This window comes from Poecilia reticulata, chromosome 9 (assembly GCF_904066995.2).
Source record: "Poecilia reticulata chromosome 9, P_reticulata-male-v2, whole genome shotgun sequence".
In the NCBI taxonomy this organism is placed as follows: domain Eukaryota; kingdom Metazoa; phylum Chordata; class Actinopteri; order Cyprinodontiformes; family Poeciliidae; genus Poecilia; species Poecilia reticulata.
In genome coordinates, this window is record NC_088838.1 from 7,487,321 (window position 1) to 7,509,207 (window position 21,887).

General features: G+C 39.0%; 1 protein-coding gene across 9 annotated transcripts in view; it reads right to left on the reverse strand.

Annotated features, from left to right (window-relative positions):
• The window catches only part of arvcfb (ARVCF delta catenin family member b), a 239,483-nt gene that overhangs the window by 47,401 nt on the left and 170,195 nt on the right, over positions 1-21,887 (reverse strand). For all 9 annotated transcript variants that reach the window (XM_081610482.1, XM_081610476.1, XM_081610479.1 and 6 more), the window contains one exon: positions 8,554-8,737. In XM_081610482.1, coding sequence (XP_081466608.1) covers positions 8,554-8,737 — 184 coding nt within the window. The remainder of the gene's footprint in view (positions 1-8,553; positions 8,738-21,887) is intronic.

Below are 21,887 nucleotides of genomic sequence, written 5' to 3' on the forward strand. Positions count from 1 at the left end.
CCTGGCATTTTACCATCTGCCAGAGTTTGCAACTTCATAAGAAGACTGGGAAAGCGATGAGGCCCAGTTCACTCTATTCAGAGTGACTCAGGCCCGCTCCGCGAGAACTTTGCATCAACTGCTGCCGTGACATTCACTGGCTCGTTGCTGCGTAACTCCGGGAAGTAGTGTTCGGTTACTATGACAACTGTAAGAGGAACATTCAAGTGGAGCTGTAGATTTTAAGTTTAGCTGACATTTTGGAGGCTTGTAGGTGACATCGGTCTGATTTTGTTTTGCGCTACCAAAAATAATAACCAACAATTTTCTCTTTTTTTTGTCCCTCTAACATCCATCCATCCATTTTCTTTACACCCTTGTCCCTTAATGGGGTTGGGAGGGTTGCTGCTGCCTATCTCCAGCTATCATTCCGGGCAAGAGGCAGGGTTACCCTGGACAGGTCACCAGTCTGTCACAGGGCTGTCCCTCTAACATTTATTGTTAAAATGTATCCAAAAGTTGATTGGACGAATGAACTCCAATATTAAACCACAAGGTGTTTCTACAACGTGTTGGTTTAAGAGTTCGCACAGCTGTGAAATCAGGTCACTGCAGTGTTTTTACTTTTTAAAGATTCAAAGGTTTTTATTCCCATCTAGGTCTTATTTGTACAGGATATCCATCACATTAAAGGTGGGGAAAAAGATATATAGTATGAATATTTTTAGGTGTTAAAAACCTGGAATTTGTAATGAGGGTGTATACAGGCTCCCCACATTAATATTTCATTATGCTGCCTTTAAATTGTATGATAGTTCACATCAGTTGTGGCGTATATATATATATATATATATATATATATATATATTCTTTTTTTTTTTTTTTTGTATAAATCTTTCCAAAAAACTACATTCAGGTATAAAAGATCATTTTGGCAGCATTTCCATGTCAAAAATAATGAAGATTTTGGGCTTTTCTGCACTGTGGCTCTAGTTCTGCCAGTCAATCCTTAAATAAATGAAAAATAAAATAGAGCAGAAACTAGACATACAACCTTTCACAGAAAGCAACTCAACTTTCATGCAACATTTTCTCGTATTTTGAGGGACTCGGAGAGCAAGTAGGTGTGCACTCAGAAAACCTGCAAGGACACTTTCAGGCCTTTCTAACACTTGATCTTGATGTGTCTACGGTGTCGGAGTCCTTTCAGATAAAGCGTGGGTGTAAAGGTCACGCAAAGCGGCTTGGTCATCAGAGGACAATGGAGCAGCTGGGAGGAACGGGCTGCAGCAGGACTGATGGAGATGGATGGAGACGCGGCTGCCCTCTGCTATCGGCCGGCAAGGTTAACAGCAGCATTGCGGGACCATATGCTCGCCCTCGGGTTAGGCTTTTACCACACCGTTCCCAACTCGGATTTAACTTATTGATTTTGCTTCTTATCTTGTTATTGGTCGGGTAGTTCTCACAACAGCCGGATAAATAAAGGGCAAAAAGCGAGAAAGTAAAGCCGAGGTGGCTGTCAGATCTGAAGTGCCAGAAGCGCACTTTATCGTCAGGTTTCATCACGTCGCTGTCAATGCAAGGATCTATTCAGAGATTACAGAGGATGGATTGACTGTGCTATTTTTGAACTTTAATTTGCACATTTTGTTAAACGTTTGCATATTTGTTGCAATCTGTACAGCTACGTCAGTCTGATGGGTCCTTAAAGTCAATTTTCTACCTTTTTAATTTCCACTAAGTTATTGGCCTGTTAAAGGTATCATTATAAACAACGATATGATCATTAATAGCTTCCAAACCAAACTGTTCCTAGGCCTGTCACAATAAGCAAATTAATTATATGATAAATTAAATAATTTATCATATGCTCAATAATTTCCATTTGAATGATTTATTGTGTTTCTCTTTTTTCTCTCTTTCCACCTAAAACTGGGTGATACATTTTTTTTTAATGATAATTTTATTGGAAGATTTTATGACTCATTTTATTTGTTGTCTGTTTTTATTGTAGATATTTAAAATGTCTTTCATTTCCAGTGTTTAAATGCTCATTATAATGTAAAAGTTTATTTCTTTCTTTGAGAATGTGTTCCTATTATTACACCATTACTGTTATATTACTTGAAAATGGTCACAAAACGCAAACAATATCATTTATTGCAATAACTTCTGGAGCAATTTATAATCCAGGAAAAATTATTCATGACAGGCCGAACTTACTGTTCCTGTGACTTAAAATCCTTTTTTATGGTTGTTTGGAGAGAATTGTGCAGTTGTTCCTGCACCCTGTTGATAAGCTGGCTGAAAGAGGGACAGTGTAGTCTCTCCCCTTGGATATAAAAACAGACACATTCAGATGTTAGGAAATATTTCTGTCTGCCAACAAAAACACAGGCAGTCATGGTGTAGGAACTAAAAGAAGACCATAATAAGGGTTTAAAAATACATTTATAAAGTGATCAACTGCAGACTGGAACTAATAACCCTGCTAAAATCAGCCAATAGTACTTGTGTTCCTTTATAGCAGTGATTTTCAAAATGTGGAGGACACTCCCTTTAATTCCAGCATGTTGAGTGTTGCAAGTGGAACTAATGTACAGTGGACCCTTGGTATCCTGGAGGTTTGGCCTGCAAATAGTTAAAATCTGTGAATACTTAAGACTGTCTGAAAACACCTCTTTTAATAGTTCACTCACCAAATGAGTGAACTACTAATATGCATTAATATGCACAGTGGAAAGCATTTTAGCGATGCCGCGGAAGGTAATTTCTTCCTTATTTATACTTTGTTTTACTTTTTCCTCATCAACACACCTCTTCCTACGTCCTGTGTGCATTTGAGTCAGAGTGTTTATTCCATATTTTTCTTTAGACTCCTACAACTGTATAAATATGTTTGATTTCCTGGAATGTGATTAGCTAAAATGAACTGATGAGTACATAATTCGTGTATGAAACATGTATTTGTTATTTTAAACAGAGAAACTTTCAACACTCACCTGAGTTTTGTCACTTTCTGTATGTGTGAGTGTATGTACTGAAATAAAATCTATATTTTGTCATTATGACTTTAATAAGTAGGTTATTGTTTTAGCTGCAGCAATATGTAATATTCTTGTGTAAATATCTGTATGTTTAATATCATATAGTCTCCATCTTCTTCTCGTCTATAACTGCACCTACAGATCTCCACGACACACAAAAGCAAATATTTGCATTTCAAAAGAAATGGAAAAGGTATTTAGTAATTTTTTTTGTGTGATTTGTAGACTGAGCTTTGGTTTTAAAGAGATGGGAAATGATCTTTCCTTTTACAGAAACTGAAAACCTTTCTAACCCAGCGACCACGCCTCTTCTGGACTCCACAGTAAAATCTGTCAACTCTGGCTGACAAAACATTTCAGATTCAGAACCACCTTACTATCAGTCACAACAAAACGCAAAAACATCCCCCCTGTTTCCTGTTTCAGCGACTACACTGCTGGCGTTGTTTACACAGGCAGGTCCTTATTGACGGAATAATAATAAAAAAAATGTAAAAAAAACTATTCCTGGCTTTGCCGAGGAGTAAGTGGGTCTCCGCCGGCGTCGGTAAACAGATTCTCCCTGGCATCAGCACTTCTCCCCCGTGCACAAACCCTGCGTCTAGGCAACTGTGGGGCTTAGCTACAGTTGCTATGGAGACGGAACTTCCTCAGCAGGACCAGCGTCTTGGGTCAAAAGGAGTGGAGGGGCTGATGGTTAGATTTAGTGATATGTGACAAAAATGAGCCAAGTACAAATCAAGAGTGTTAAAATGTTTGCAGCCTGAACTCACAAGAGGAGTGGATACGACAGATAAATAAAACCGTGAAACAAAGCGGCAGGAAATGACAACAGAGCGCCCTCTGAGGCCCTGATGTCAAATGCTACGACTTCTCCTGACTTCTCGCAGCTAGATCAAAAAACTTTCCCTCATTCCCTTCTGGTTTGCTGGTGTTGATATTCAGAGCAGAAGGTTCAGGAAGTAAAAAGAAAGTTTTCCTCACTCACTTAAGGCAGCCAGAGCGGCACGCTGTGTGTAACTGGTGCTGTGTGTAACTGGTGCTGCCTCTCAGCGATGCTGTTCTGGACATCGACCAGAATAGAAAGATGAGCCGTGTGGACTGCAGTCTAGACAGGCCTAGCTGGCCCAGGCAGGGCGGAGACAGCGCGGCCGGACATGAGCCACGGTAACACACGCACACACACACGCAGGCGCAGTTACACGTTATTACCATCTGTCACTCTGAGAGGAAGCCAGAAACACGGCCAGGGAAGGTAGACGGAAGTTCATTGATGGAAAATGGAAGCTGTTCTGATGGAAACAAGAGGAATATGAGACGAGGGAAATATGTGGTTTTATTTTATTATATTTGGATCAACATAACTTTTGGTTTCAAATAAATAAACATAAACACTTCTAAAAATGACATCCTCGCGATTTATCAATCAAGTGGCTTTTCACTGGAAAAACTGAATAAATAAAAATGTAGATCATAAATGAGATACCCAAGTTTTATGTTTTATAGTCGTTTTAATCATGATGGCACTTTTTTTTATGAACATTACTTATTCAGCTCTTCATATACAACAGTATGCAGCAAAAGCACAACATTTTACCAAGTTTTTTATCTAGTTTCTAGTACAAACACTTGACAGAAGAAAAAAAACTAACTTACAAGTAACTTTTGTGCAAGAAATAGGTGCTTCTTTAAATAAATAATTCCTTAACATTGATGAAAATGTACTAGCTCCACTGCCAGATAACTTCACTTTTAACTAATAGTTTTTCATCAGCCTTAAACTAAAATAAGCGCCTATATCTCGATTAGTAGTTACTTGTAAGTTCATTTTATCGAATTTAAAGTGCACCAAGATATTTGCACTAGAAACTGGACCAAAAATACTTGGTAAGATTTTGTGTTTTTGAAATGTCCACACTATAAGCTACATATCTGGAAACAACTTTACGTGTTCTCCTTTCTTAGAAAACAGAGTCCGAAATACCTGATAATTATTGCCACAAGGTCTAATTTCAGATTTTTAGTATTTTACATAAAATTTATGGGGATATTTTTATTTATAAGCCTGTTTATGTAATTATTACCAGCTGCCAACGTGCCATCACATGCTTAAAGGTTTGTTTGAACTTGTTACGGTAATGCTGGCATTAGTAAAATAGAAGTTTCATTAAAAAGGCTCAAAAGGCCTTTGGTTTCAGATTAACAAAAAAAAAAATCCTGTCCATTCAGTAACATAAGAACGACGCTTTCATAGTAGTAATGAGTTCTCTAGACGCTTCAGGGAAAGAAGACGACGTCCTCCTCAACATTTCCAATTTGAAGCAGAGTAACCTAAGTGATGAAGAAAACACTGACGACATCAGCTGAAACGTATTACAGAGTAAAAGTGATCAGAGTGTCGAGAAGGTAGAAGTGTCTGTCGGCGCCGGCCTGGAAGGAGGGCGTGCGTTAAACGGCTCCCTTGTGATCAACTGTTGAAGCAAAGCTTGTTGTAAAAGAGTCATGGGAGCAGCTGCTTCAGCTGAACACAGTCCTACCCAGATTAGTTCAAAGGTTCCTGGAAATATTAGGTTTAGGTTTCAGGTGTTTAGCGTTAACATCACAGTAACTCGGCTGAATTTAATTTGGCTCCCGGTGCAAGAGCTCACAAATTCAATAGTAAGATTGAAAGTGCGGTCCGTCCCATGAAGAGGCTGTCGGAATGACTTTGTTGTCGTTAAAGTGAAGGAAAGCCGTCAAACCCGTGTAGTTTGAGTTTGACCACCTTTTGTAACGATGCCTACGTGTCTTAAAGATTAAAATGCACCACAGTGGTTTGGTAGAAAGACTCAAACCCCCCACAGAAAACATTTTGCAAACGACGAGAGAGCAGGTGACTTCACTGATATATCCACCAATCAAGATGTGAACAAACATGACGCTGTTTCTGTGACACAACAACGGAAAACTGAAGTAATGCCATAAGATTTTTTTTTGCTAAACCAGAATTATTCTAAAATGGAATTCAGGTTAAAACTAAATTTATGCTCAACTTAATAGAATAACTTCTGCTTTAGCATAACCTCTGTTATGGCTTTTCACTGCTGTGTTTTGGCTTTTGCATTTTATTGACCCTTCTGGAACCCAGTACCAATCAGATTGTGGTGTGGTTGCAGTAAACGGAAAAACAGAAAGATTAGAGGTGAACTACTTCCCACAAAACAAGACACTGTAAAACCTCTTCAGAAGTGATGGCATGTTGCACGAGGACAAACAGAGGTCAGAGGTCCGCCACGAGATGCAGATGGGTTTAATGTTTTGTCAGACAAAAGTCGCCCAGTGATCCCAGTACAGACGACCCAGCATTCCTTACATACAGACACCCACAGGTCAGGATGGGAGGAACCCTGCATCTGCTGAGCCGTAAATCAATAAAGCACCTCATACCGGACCCTGACCCGCGGGCCACTAACAGTTTAATATACACCACACCTGTCTCACTTTGCAACTGGCATCTTAGTCACAACAAACATGAAGGGGCTGTGCTTTGTTTTTTTCCCCTTCCACTGTGTATATTAAAGTAATCCTCAGTTAAATCCAGGACAGTCACTTAAATGTGTGCACATGCTGGAAACTCTGAAAATTTAACTTGAATAAATGGACCATCTGGCTCCTCATTTGTGCCTGCTGTCTCTCTGTGTCTTTTCTTCTCCTAAAAACTGGTTTGGTCCAGAAGCTTTTAATCTGTCTGAGCTTTTAAAACATATTACTGGCTTTCTTTTTTTCTTTTTTCTTTCTTTCTTTTTTTTAAACCAAGACAAGTAAGTCAACACTGTATTTTTCTAAATTATCATTTCAAAATAATTTGGGAACATTCCCTGGAAGCCTTTTAAAATCTAATTTGTTTTTCTTTGTATGAAGCGGGAGACAGTCGGAGCGGGACTACAGCTAATTATCTTTCGTCCATCCAACATGAGCCAAATGCTGGTCCAAAACCAAAATATATACAGTTTTCAATCAGTCCTGAAACCGACAGAACAGCTCCACATTTAAATAAATGAGATTCCGCAAACTAATTTAGCAACAAAAAACATTTTTTTAAAACTAATATTTAAATACTTCCCTTTCACTCAAAATTTTTTTTTTTTTTACCTTTTGCATAAAAATCGATTATTTGCTCCCTCATCCACAGTGCCCCACAAAAGTCTTGAACTTTACCACATTTGGTGAATTTACAACTGAGAGCTTCTAAGTATTTTATGTGACAGAGCAACACCAATTGAGGGCATAATTGTACAGAGTGAAGGAAAGGAAAGATGGGATGAAATATGTCAGATGTAAACATCTGAGCAGCGCAGCTCACCACTGTGTTCAGGCCACTTTACTCTGAAATTGCTAAATGAAATCCAGGGCAAACCCACTCTATTAATAAACAGAAAACATCTGTCTGCACTTTAATCTCAGCATAAATCCAGCTGTTCTGTAAAGGCTCAGAAGTTTAATAGAAAATAACTATTAGTCTTTGTGCTTCACTGTTCATTTTCTTTTATCTTTTATAGAAAAGAAGCAATAACACAATGCTTAAAGGAAATACGGCCAACATGGGCGCGAACGAGCTCTGCTCAGATGAGACCAAAAGTTGAACTTTTCGGTCTGCATGCGAAACACTACAAGTGGCGGCATCATGCTGTGAGGGAAGTTTTCCTCCTGCAGGGAAAAGGAAACCTGGTTGATAGGAGGAGGGATGATAAATATGGTCCAATCCTGGAGGAAAACCTGTTACAATTGAGATTGAGGTGGATGTTTCATTTCTATCTAGGGTTGGACAATACGGTTGAAAAATGAGCATGAGGGTTTCATATCAGTCAATATAATTACTGATTAGGTTTTTGTTTTAAATATCTGGTGACGTGATCTTTCCTGTTTTATCCATCGTTTTCTTTCAAGCTGCTGATTCATTTTCTCCTTATTCTCCACAACATAGCTTTTTTTTAAATTATTTATAAGCAGTTTTGAGGCACTGTGGAAAACATGAGACTGCTGCTGTGCAAGTTACGCAACACGTTGTTGCTAGGCAACCAAAGAGTGAGTGAGTTAATTGACGCCACCCACAGTGAGAGGTTGAATGGCTAAAGTTTTTCCTCTGCCTACATCCCCCAGAATGCATCAGAGTTGATTGAAATGACTGAAAAGCCTATCTATTGGTATTGATTACTTTATATCTATTGCGACATATATTGCTATTGATTTATTGTCCAGTCCTACAACCAACAGAACAAAAACCTATATATATATATATATATCCTCTACCAGAGGACCCGAGCTCAGATATTATTATATAAATAAATAAAAAAATCACAATTGTGTTTTATTTTATGTTGAAATCCTAATAAAATAAATTAAGTCGGCATAGTCACATGAATACCGTTGTAAAGGACTGATTCAGGAACTTGTGCTGTGAGTAGGTGACCTGTAAATGTGTGCTACACACCGGACTGAGACGATTCATCCTGTTGTGTAGAACCGAGTTTGGTGCGGACCCTACCTGAGGCAGCCGGACGTGTTCTTGAAGACTGTGGTCCACTCCGCGTCCCGGGGCTTGGAGTCCTCGTTGGGTTCGTGCTCCCATCCCGAGTGGGGGATTATGACCTCGTTGGTCATGGTCTGCAGCCCGTGGTTGATGATCACCATCTTCAGGGGCTCGTAGGACGACAGATTCCAAAGGGTACCTGAGGGGGGCAGCAGAGAGGAGAAACAATACAGACATTATGTAAGAGCAAAGAGCTCAATTAGAAAAAGTATGATCGTGAGACAAAGGAAGAAGCCACTGAAGATATGTTCAATGGCATTTGACAAAAGGTGACGTTAGGGAGGATTAAGGTAGAAAAAATGGGGAAAATTATCTGAATGAAAAGTGCAAAAAGAGGTAAAGAACGAAAAAAGAGATGCCAGGCAGCCAGAAAGGAGGAGTGGAGAGAATCGTCGACAGAAAATGAAAGTGATGCAACGTAGTGAAAGCTTAGTAGCAGACAAAGACAAGTCGAGCAGACTTCACGACTGAAATCAAAAACACATTTAGTTCTGTCTTAAACCACCCACAAACTGGACTCACCAGAATGTCACATATATATATATATATATATAAAAAGAAAATCACTAGGTGAAAATTTCACTGAAAACATGTTCACTCTCGCACCGTTTTTTTTTCTTCTTCTTTTCTTTAACAGAGCTCATATATGTTAGCCAGCTTCACTACCTCGAGCACTACTGTAACCATTTGTTTTGTAGATGCTGCGTGCGTCCAGATTATTCTCACCCTATGAAATCGGCACCGAGAGAGATTTTATGCATCAGTCACCATACAAACAACACGAACAGAGAAGCAGTGGCTGCACATCTAATCACAGAAAAATAACCTCCAGCCTATTTTACAGGAAATAAAAACAGCAAAACAAAACAAAACAAAACAAAGGAGGGAGGAACAAAAGAAAAAACAGAGACATGCAGGAAACTAGATAGAGTTTGCTTTCCACCAGAGAAGCAGGAAGATAAAGCTGAGTGACAGAAGAAATATTTGCAAGTCGCAGAGACAAAATGTTCTGTTCCCCGGGGTTCTAACACGCGCTGCAGTGATAGGACCTCTAGTTTGGAAAACAATAACGTATATTAGATTCACACAAAGATATGAATTATGATTGGAAACAGGTGGGTACAGAGGAGTTGGAAGGTCAAAAATATTCTGGTCATCTTACAAGAGTGAATAGAGTTCATAAGCACTGCTGGGTAATGTCATTGTAACGCCCGATGCTGTCAAAGTAGTTACGGTGGGAAGAAATTAGCGTTTCTCAGCATCAGTGAGGTGTAAGCAGAGATGGAAGAAGCTTTTTAAAAGAGAACTGCATTTTCTACTTCATATTGAGATGATCAGACTGCGACATGGAGAGAGAGAGCTAAACTTCAGCAAGTACCAGGAAGACACTATGTTTCAAAGCAGAGCAGCTCTGTTTGAACGTTCAGTCTGTCCGTCTATATTCTAATAATCTGGATTTGAAAATATCAGCAGGTCAAAAAAATCAGTGGTTCAAAACAGGCCACATATCAAAGTTTAATATGAATGTTTTACAGAATATTCAAAAGCTTTTTCTGTCATTGTTTCCATTGTTTGTTTTACTTGTGCCATCAAATTCAGTCAATACTTTAACATACCTACAGTCATCACAGATAAGTTAGAATATCTGTTCTCATTTGTCAGATCAAAAGTCCCTTTTGAAAATATCCTAAAAGCTGGCATTAAACATACTTTACATTAAGCCAACACTTCTATATCAATATGTTTCTGATCTAAATAATCTGTTATGTCATGTTTTCATCAACTATATGTGAGAAATCATTATAATTAGCAGAAATTAAGGCTTTCAAATGTCCACCTGTAAAGTTTATCAATATAAGGTGTTTCTGAAATAAATGGATTTTTCAATAATACTCAAATTTATGCAGTGGTTCTGTATGTTGCAAATGAGATTTAGTGTCAAAACATATGACAGTACTGGCATTTAATCCATCTCTATTTTTCCCTTCATTGTATTACTTTAAAATGTGGGATGCAAACCTAAAGTATAAGGTTTCTACATATTAAAAAAAATTTTAAAAATTTGTCAGAAACTAAGGTATATTCTATTGTTTATAGGGAAAAAAACACAGTGCTTGCCTGTCTCTCTCTCTTTGCCCCCAAGCCTCATGCTTCAGAGAAATAACAGCTGGGAGCTCAAGTATTAAGATTAAACATAGATTCACACGCTTGTGCACATGCACATACAGCCGTGCTCAATGCGTGTGTGAACGCACGTCCACAGACGCCCGCGGTGTGTGGTTGTGTTGTGCAGTTGAACAGCGGACCATTAGCAGAGCGCTGAAGCTGTCGTACATTCTGGCATGGCTCTTTAATAAAGTTCCTGTACATTTTCCAGACGGTCAGTATTTCCTCTGTGCAGTCGTGCTCAGACACACACAAGTAAAAAAAATGAAAAAGAAGAAGCTGGACTAAAAATAACTCGGCGTGGTTGAGAGAGACTGTTTTATTTGCTAAAAGGTTTGTTGAATGAATGAATGCATACATATAGACAAGTTAGGATAAATACACATTTTTCTGTCATTTTTTGCGTCTTTACTCCAACTTTGTCATCAAGCTAAAGAACATATCTGTCTAAAAATAGACATATTCAACAAAACCCTAGTTATTTTTTGAGAAAACATATTAGCAAATGAATGGAGCAATTTCAGTAACCCTCGGGAATAAAAACTTAAATTACTGCCTGACGGACTGTATCCAGGGGCAAATTATTCCCAAAGCACAACACAAGCAAAGCTAAAGTAATTACATTGCTGAATAATTGTGTGCTTTGTTCATAGTAAATTTAATACCTCTATAGTTCAATATCGATTTATTTTTTACAGCACTTTAGTGGTATGTTTAACTTGAGCATATTGATATGCTTTCATCAGCATAATTAAAGCTTTATTTGGACGTAAAAACACCAGAACTGTGTTCATTTGTTGAATCTTTTAAAAGCACATATCTGTCCTGAATCCTTCTAATGTTGCAGTAACATTATAAACCTATTTGTAAAGTTGTAGAAATTATATTTATATTTTGATGACAAAATAAGATTTTATTCAAATTATTTACAGGAGCTAAGCTTTAAAACCATGAAACGTCTTCCAACACTCATTTAAAGTGGTAGAACAAAAACCATTTTTACTCTAACAAACCATTTAAAAACATGCATGACTGTTTCTGCTAAACTAATGCATTTGTTAGTCCCAGATGTTTTGCTTCAGTAATAATGCTACACAGATCCAATCAGTAAGATCAGTGTGAGACAGAAAGTACCACTGGGCTGCTGGGTACCAATTACTCAACCTTGACTTTTTTGCTTTTTTTTTTCCCCCAATCATGAAGCTTCACACCGCATATGTAATTAACAGAGTGATAGGTTTTCTAATCTTCCTGTTATATGTTCTCCCTTCCAATATCATGCAATTGCTACCCAAAGTGGAAAAGTAAAACAAAAAAGGAAGCTTGGATACCAACCTAGAATGAAATGATAATGAAAGATGGATGTTGTGTAGGAAAGGAACATGAGGAAAGAAAGTGGATTTAGCAGCATATCAAGGCCTGTCGCATCTTTGAAGCATGTGTAAGTCGTGGTTGACGCTCCCCCAGTTTGAATTATGTGTGCTTTTTTATATATATTTAAGGATTAACTGACAATCTGGGAATTAAATTTGAATGATGTATTAGTAAGCCCAATCAGAAATTAGCAAAGTTAAGCATAAAGTAGGTCATGTTGTCAGTTTCACTTTCAGTTTTAGACATCAAATATAACTCAGTGAGTAAATCACTATTAATACATAGAGTCACATGAGATTAAGTACCGTATCTTCCACACTATAAGGCGCACCGGATTATAAGGCGCACCTTCAATGAATGGCCTATTTTAAAACTTTTTTCACATATAAGGCGCACCGCATTATAAGGCGCATAGAATAGACGCTACAGTAGAGGCTAGAGTTATGTTATCCATCCACTAGATGGAGCTGCACTAAAGGATGAATGTCTAAAGCCACTTTGTTGACAAAGAATGTCAACAAAACAGTCTGACTCCGGTCGGCGAGGAGAGCCTTCTGCGACTGGGCCGGGGCGTGGCCGGACAATGGTCACCCTTCTCCGTTTGCGCACAGCATGTTCATCTAGAAAGTGGTGCTAAATGACCTGCAGACGACCTGATTCTAGATTGTCGGTAGGTAGATAGGTCAGTCAAACTTTATTAACAAACCAGCGTTCTGACAACTATCCCAGCATGCACCGCGGGCTGCTTATTCTACGGGCAAAAATGAAGTCGGCGGCTGCTTACCGTAGTTGCTAGACCTGTTGTGGCTCAATATTGGTCCATATATAAGGCGCACCGGATTATAAAGCGCACTGTCGACTTTTGAGGAAATTGAAGGTTTTAAGGTGTGCCGTATAGTGCAGAAAATACGGTAGTATTAATTAGTCATTGCTATGATATCTGATTATGTAAATTCTCCAGTAGTGAATCTACCTATGGGCTACATAGATCTGCTGTTGTTGTGTCAACCTTCCAGATCGCTCAGGTCTTCTGGTTCTGTTCTGATCTGCGTCTACAGAACCAAAATTAGAGAAGCAGCATTCAGCTTCTATGTTCCACAAATCTGGAAAAAAAAACTTCCAGAAAGCTGCAAAGTAACTGAAACACTGAGTTCCTTTAAAACAAAACTAAAAGCCCACCAGTTTCCAGTTGCCTTTGAACCATAATAAATGATACACTGACCAACAAATGTGATGTGTCATTGATTTTGATTATGGGACTTGATAAAAATGTAATTATTGTTCTCAAACTGGTGACTGCATGGTGCCATTGTGACTTTTTTGTTTTTGTGTTATGATGTGTACCACTTGCTGAACTGCCTTGTTGGTGAAATCTGCTGTACATAAAGAATTATTGAAACTTGATTGATACGACATGAGTGAACTGCAGAACTCATATTGTGTAATTTCTCCAGATGTACAAAAAGTCTGCGCCAACCTGGAGGTTGTCACATCAGTGAAATTGTATTATTAAGTGCAGACAAAGATGATGAAGTATGTTTACCTAAGGCCCTGTATTTTCTAATGTCTTTGACAAACAAGGCACAGACCCATTAATGTGATAAGGACAATAATGTTGGCCTTTTAGTCCAGCTAAAGTGTATTTACTCTCTTTCCATCAACAGAGAACTAGACATTTAGAAAGCGTAAAGTAAGATTTAGAATATTTGCTCCCACTCTTTTGGATTTTCTGATTGAATGAGCATAGACAACGTTGTGAAAGGTTCTCCAAGAACAACAAAGAGTCTAGTTTAGCCAGCCTGGTCACAATAATCACTGAATAGTCTGAAGCGTACACTGTGGGTGGCAATTCCCAATAAATCCAGGTTCCTACAACTCAAAAGCTACTTGCTGATTAATATGAAATTTTTGGATCATGGTCAAGAAACTATACATAAACCCCCCCCCAAAAAACCCAATGAGAACCTATTAAATAAACTTGATTTCATAGGAAAATACCTCAATATACCATAGAAACTAATTAAAGTGTGTGAAAAACTACATTTCTGCCCATCCCAAAACTTTCTCCTACAACTGCAGTTGACTACTTGGCATAGTCGTTGTCCTTTTTCATGTACCAACAGGAGGAGATCCAAATGCTATATTTCTATATTACCTAGACACACTGAACTGCTAACTGTGCAGCTGTACACATGGCTGAGTAAGCACCAGTCCAGAAACTGCCTCAAAGAGCCAGACAGCTTCACTTCAGCTTCTAATGTTAATTTAAACATTCCAGATGGAGGCTTAGAGCTGTGAGGCACACCGGCACCACACTAGACTGCTGTCTGTGCATCACTTTTATTCCTTAATGACAGAAAAACTATCGTGCATGATATAGTGAGGCTATACAGATCAAACAGCTTGAGTTATGAGCTCACTTTAGCTTGTGCTTTTTAAAGGTGCAGATGAGTATTAAAAAAGTATCTGTCTCTGCCAGAATAAACTCAAAGGATTCTGAGTCAAGACAATCAATAGCGATTTATTACGAATACTTAAGGTCTGAAGATCAACTCCTCAAAGTCTTTAATGACATAAAGGAACCTTATTCTTTTTTTTATTGGCCATTTGGATCTCACAGAACTCTCTAATATCCAAAGAAAGAAGCTTGAGGCACCATTTTCCAAAGACAGTCAGGGAAATCAACCAGGTCAAGTTGTTTTTTGTTTTGGCTTTAAGCAACTCATGACATTACAACAGTCTGGTCAATCAAAGTAATTGATAAAGGCTAAACCCCAGCATCTTGGTATGCTGCCGCCATAAGTTTTATGACAAGTTGAAAAAAAGTATACCTCCAAATCAATGTCACATATAAATGTTGATTTTAACATTTCTCAAAAGTATGTCAGTCTAATATTTAAGTATTGCCACTGCTCCTTTAATGCTTTACCTTATGATAATATACCAGGGTGCAATTTGCTTGCTCTGTTCAAAGCAAGCAGATCCATGTATTAGTAAGCCCAACTTTTAGAGTCTAACTTTTATTTGATGAATTAAGTATTCGGTATAATTAAGAACTTGTACTTACTCCTCCCTCCTTCCCAACAACCACTAATGCTGTTAACACATTCAAGGCATCTAAAGATGAAATGAACATGAAGTGTTCCTTTATGCCGATGATTCACTGGTGTTCATTTCCAATCCTCAAACTTCTTCATAACTGTGTTGTCTGTCTGTCCTTTTATTATCTTAAATAATCCCAAAATGCAAGCTTATAAGACAGCTGAATTTTATGAGGATAATAATGGGACATGTAAGAGAGTGAAACAGCTAAAATGACACCTTTGTATAATGAATCAATCCAAACTGAAATCCAGGTGATCTTTTCCTGTATTCATTGTAATATTCAGTCTGTTGCAGCATATATTTGGAATAGGTGAGGTTTTAAAACGAAAATAATTGTAGAAACATTATATATTATTATACAATATATTTAATTTTATGAAGACATTTTTGCCATTTATGAACTTACGAAAGGTGACATTAATGCTTCTGTCACACAAAAGTCCGACAGCCAATAGACAAAATAGGGAAAGATGAATACAATGACCATAAAAAAAGAATAATATTGAACTGATCACACAATGATGGTAAAAGTCTCATATTGTATGAAATTTTATGGCTTAGAAAAATAGACTAGTTTTAACAGACATTTTCAAGATTCTGTGCTATGCTGAGGTTAATTATACCAGAGTTTTGAGGCAGACACAGTGAAAGCATAGTTACCCCCACATTTTAATCTAGATTTCATCATATCCAAGAAAAAGTGTCATGTACACTAAAGGTAAAAAAAAAAAACGTCAGATGGAGCCATCCCAAGTCACACCATGAAATCCCACTAAATGTATCTGCTATTTTATTATTCTTATTTTATGCTATGGTATTTGACAAGTTTATGCTGGTATCTACCTAATTAAAAGGAAATATAAAAATCCAGGCAAGAATGTAACAACAATCAAACATTCATATGAGCTGGTATTGTGACAGATAGCAGAACATTCACGCCTGCCTGCCAGGCTGACAGCTTGATTACGTTGTGTCATTAGCATCAGATTGTGACAGGCAGTGTATTCAGTGTGCAGTCAAAACAGAGTGAGTGCAGCACCAGGATGATCTTTTTACACCATCATCCTGGTCACAAACTGTGCAGAAAATATCTAGTCCATATTTCCGCCACGGCGACATGCTCCATGTTTTCAGCGGATGAGCGATAAACAGCATGCCAGTAATCCGCAAGATACATCTTCATCATCTTCGCCGTTTGTTAATATATTCCACCCTACCATGAAATTAACTGCATGATGGTTTAATTAACTCAGTGCCAGAGTGGTCCTGTCTCAACAGTACGACGGCATCAGTTTCAACTACACGTATCGGATAGATTTTTTGAATTTGTCGATCTTTAAATCGTTGCTTTCAACAGCTCGGACGCGGATAAGGCAATTTGTAGAAACGAAAGAAAGCGATGAGTGAAAAGGTACCGGGAACCTATTTCTGCCAGAGAGGACGCATGAAGCGACACGCGGCCTCGCCAATTCTTTCCATCCCGGCTGGTTGGCTGTCACCTCCAGTGTTCCGGCTGAAATACTGCTCAGTCCGCTGGAATCAGTCACCTCTACGCTGATCACATAAGCCTAAGGGGAGGGAAAGACATGTCTTTGCCGTGGCGGCGATCCATCAAGTCCGACAGGCATACAGCCCACTGACAGAGCGTTATTCAGGTTGACAGAGCGCCGTGGAAGTGACGATCTCCATCCAGCGTCCTGTCGCTGTTTCAGGCCAGTGACTCTGGACCGGGTTTAGTCAGTTTGCTGTCCTCTGTCAGATTGTGAGAGACAGACGCCTGAGGGGAGTCCTGCTGTCTTCCAGGCACGGCTGAACCGGGGCAGAAACACCCGACCAAGCACCTGGTACAAGCGCACAACTTTGTAAATGTGTCTAATAGCTCACCTTAAACGCACCGCAAGATGAAAACTGTAGAGAGTGCCGAGGATGGCATTGCTTGTGAAAAATTCAGAGCTGCTGAATGATAGATAAAAGTGTTCAAACTGGTGTTGCAATTGCATAAATCATTACACCAACTGGGGTTTGGGAAAAGTGACCAAAAAGAAAAGAAGTAATTGACCTCTCAATGCTGATCTTAGATAAACGTTTTTTTTTTTTGTAAAATAGTCAGGATCTACAGTTTAAAAGACTTCACAAGCAACTTTGATAACCAAGTCAGACCACTTTCAAGGTCTGGAAGTGCTGTTCCTTTCTGATTTATTAATGCTGCTTATCTGTTTAGGAAACTTCTCAGGGGTAAACAGTCAAACCGGGTCGCACGGGTTTCCTTTCAAAACTAATTGAAAAACAACAAAGTCTTACTGGAAGCATGAAAACGGTGGTGTTGTGATTTCCAATTAAAAGGCCAAAATTCATCAAAGGAAGTCCGTTTGTCTTCAGAGTCTCAGTTCTTGCCTTGTTTTTTCCCTTTTACGTCCCGCCCTGGCTTTTTGTCTCTGATTGGACAGGCTGGAAGGACGAGTGGGACTGGGAACGGGACTGGAGCTGTAGCGGGGGCTAATTAAATTTTCCAGGCACCACTGGCAGACATGTTGCTCTTCAAGCAGAGCTATTAACTTAGTTCTGCCCATTACGGTTCTCCTCCTCTCCTTCTGCTCTTCACCCCTCCTGCCATCCATCAACGTCGCAGTGGCAATGAGAGCGGGGAGACGCAGTTTAGCAAAGGGGATTCAAAGTGCATAAAAACCGAACAAAGATGGAGACCTAAATATGCAGACTCACGCTATTGACCCATACACACTCATGCATAAATGTGTATAAAGAGATTTATAAAAAAAAGTCATTAAAATGTGACTGGAAGGATCACACAGAAACTGAAGTCTAGTGTGTCTCATGGATCACACCGAGGAACGTCAGTCGCTGCCTCCCTCAAAAACTGTCTTCTAGTGACGTCTCGATCAGATCCCCTGTACCAGTTTAGTGGCCTAATCAAAGTAGTTTATGCTTTAATATGTATTATTTTCTTATAATTCAATCTATTTTTGAAGTGCACGAGTCCCTCCTGGATCCAAACACCCACACAGCGTGATGCTGCCACTCCTGTACTTCATGGTTGAGGTGGTATTTCCACTTTCTTCCAACAAATGGAACGATGGCCAGCATTCCGGATTTAATTGCATCAGTCTCCAATAAAATCAAAAAATAAAAAATCTAAAAATCTAAAATGTATCTATAATTGAGTGAATTTTCAAAGTATAATCTGGCTTTTTAGGTCAAACCTTCCTCCTTTCTGAGTGGCATTTCAGCTCATGTTGGTTCAGGGTTATTTTCTCTACAGATAACGAGACTCTTAGCAGATTCTGCCACCATGCTCACAAGGTTTTAGATATTGCTCTAAAGTTGATTTGGAAGTTTCACACAAAAACAGTGTGAGTAAGAATAAACACGCATTCAATGTTATATATTTATAAAAAAAAAAAAGTCATCCAGGAAATAATCAAATAATCAAAACCACAGGAATTGGATGCGGCTTCACTAAAGAATGTCTTAATTAGCTCTCCTGGGACAATTTGACAAACTTATTACTGTGAAAGAGTTTTAGTGTTCATCACAATTCTAATAAAGGCGTATCAAGTTAGCAACAAGGTGATGAACAAGAGGAAGCTGAATCGTTATTTGATTGCAATTGTCTTTTTCTACTTTAATTTAAAGAATAGCTGAAAATTCAATTCAATTCGTTATTATTTTCATTCATTTAGTTTAAGATAAGTTGAAGTTGAACAACCTGAAGATGGCTATCAGGTCCAACTCAGACGTCCTCTATCTTCAGTTATTGATTTCTCATGTCACATTTTCTTGTTTGTAGCCTCATATGAGGAATAAAATCTGTGGAAAATGCAGCACCAATCTGCCTCATGATCTCACTTTTCACAAAGGAATTTGCTTGAGGCCACAAACAGCCCAGAGGCTGCTGAAACAGGAAAACAGAATTACTCTGAAAAGTAAAACGTTCTAAAAATATAAATGACTTGTCTGAATGTCTCGTGTGTGCATGCATGTGTGTGTGCGTGTGTGGACGTGTGTGTTGGAAAATGAAACCACTAGGTTCCTTCCACGTCACCCATTTCCACTAGGAGAAAACAGAGCTCTCTGAGCGGTTTTTGCACAGGGTTGCACATACTTCCACAGCAAAACCCTTAAACATATGAACTAAGAAAAGGAGCCCTGTAGTTAAAAAAAACAACAAAAAAAACAACAAAAAAAAAACTAAAACAAAACCTTGAATTATATTTAATTGCAGAAAAGCACAGCCAATTCCAGACAAGTGGCTGGGGACGCAAGCTGAAACTACATTGTGAGGAGCTGGTTTCCTGCGGGGCAATGGCCACCTAAAGCAGGATAAAGAGTAAACCAGCAAGAGAACGAAAATCACCGTCTGTAGATAATGAATGAAGGAGAGGGAAAGGAAAAAAAAAACAGAGACTGAGCGTGGGAGGGCTGAATAATGAGTAAGAGAGGGGGAGAAAAGCCTCCTTCCCTTCCGTCCTCCTTGTCTTGTGGTGAAGGGTTATTTTTAGCTTCAATAGGGAGCAACACGGTGCTGTAAAGGCAATCATTTCTGCAACAGCACCGCCATCGCTCACTGCTACATCTCTGTCAAAACAAAGGAGACTCACTTATGCAAACACTTAGGCATGCATGCCCACAACGGTTCGTAAAGCGCTGGGATTATAAAGACTGGCGTCAGCGTAAATAATAGCCTGTATGTTTGTAGTTTGGGGTGACAGTCGCACAGATATTCGTATTATAACGCCGAGCCAGAGCTGTTGTCAGTGCTGGAAACTTAACGTGACGACGACGTTCCTCCCCCTAAAGAGCATAAAAAGCAAATCCATTCCCCTCCTCCTTAAATTTCAGCATGCACTCAGTGTTTTCACTTGGCACCTACTTCACAAGGTCTGGGTATCTCACTTTAAAGTGTCTCATTTTTCACACAAGTGCACCGGGAAAAAAAAAAAAAGAAAAGAAAAATCTCTTCTCAGATGCCACAGTGTGTGAGCGTGTCAGGTTAAATCAGCTGGAATAAACTGAACACACACACGCACACACACACACACACATGCACGCGCACGCACGCACACGCGCACGCACACGCACACGTATTTCCCAGATGATTTCCACCGGAGCATCACTTCTGATTCAATAGCTTCTCCAAGAAGAATTAAAACGTCTTCGGTTATCTGATGCAGATTACAGACTTTTCTACAGGGATCAATACTTGTGTGACTTTGTTTTTTCCTGACGGGAGATCTTCTAGCTTCCAGTCTGTCTTTCTGCTTACAGTACAGAACACTGTGGCTAAAGTAATTAAATGTCACCTTATTTGTTTACACACACCAGCTCAGTTGGAGCATCTTGGAGTTTCTGTGATCAAATCTGCTTCCAAAACTCTGAGCTTCCTCGTAACGGTGCAGCTCAGGTCATTTACAGAAATGTGTCGGCTCCATGATTAGAAGAAAGAGTCATTTGCAGCTCTGCAGGGCTATATACGCACACCATCTCTTCCTAGCGACAAACTTTGATTCACATAGCTTAGTGCGAAAGAGAGAAGGAAAGAAAATATCAATCTCGCCTGCAACACAAACCAATCACAGAAAGTAAAAGGTCCAAGCAGATATATAGATGTCAACATTGCTGTATTCCTGTAACGTAACAAATTTGTATCAATAACTAGGAGCACAGTGCGGTGCAGAATATAAAAGATATGGCAGCCTACTGGAGAGAAATAGACAGGACTGCCAAACTAAAGAACTACTGCGTAGATGTAAGGCTTCAAAGAGTAGACAGGAAGGAAAATATGTAATTTCAGTGCCAGGCGACTACACACTGATTAATCGTGGGGTTTCTCTTTTCCAAATTTATTAAGACCTCTTTCGACTATTAGACCTGGACCCTTTTTGTTTTCACTTTGGACTCTGAAAAAAGGGCCCAGCAGTAACTCCTGCCGCTGGAGCAGAGTCAACCGAGTTCTCGCCAAGAAACCGAGAGCAAAAGAGAGAGTCTTTAACGTGCAATTAAAAGTTATGATTTTTAGCCTATTGGTTCTGTTGCAGCAATTTCACTTTGTAACGACTATGTGAGCTTCAAATGGCATGGTAATGTGCAGCTGTAGCAAACTGGAGAGAGATTTGCCAGACACACAATTCTGAACGCCTGTGAGAGGAGAGAAGAGCGAAGACGGATCCGGTGGGGAATAAAACCCCCTGTTCTCCGTAAACTGATGATCATGCTACAGCGTTTATGCTGTCAAATTGAATTATAATCGCAAAGAAGTTGGAGGAAATTTGTGACAGACACAGATTTTTGATGGATAAAATATGACTGTAGCAATTTCCTCCCCCTCTGAAAATAAGTTATTTAAAAACCAAAAACAAGACTGAAGACTTTACTCTATCTTCAGCAATAAGCAGATGTTAATTATTTAAAGAAGCAGTTTGTATTTTCCTGGCACATAGTGCCTTTTTATAGCACAATCAGATAACTGTTACCTTAACTTATGAAAATGCTTGTTATGACTTGAAAGCAATTGTACATCATAATTTAACGCCTTTAACTGAGCCTCTGTCTCTTTAAAAACTAGTGCTTCCTACATCGTTCCTCTATTAACCCTTGAACAATATTTTTACAGGTGTTGCACTGAGAAG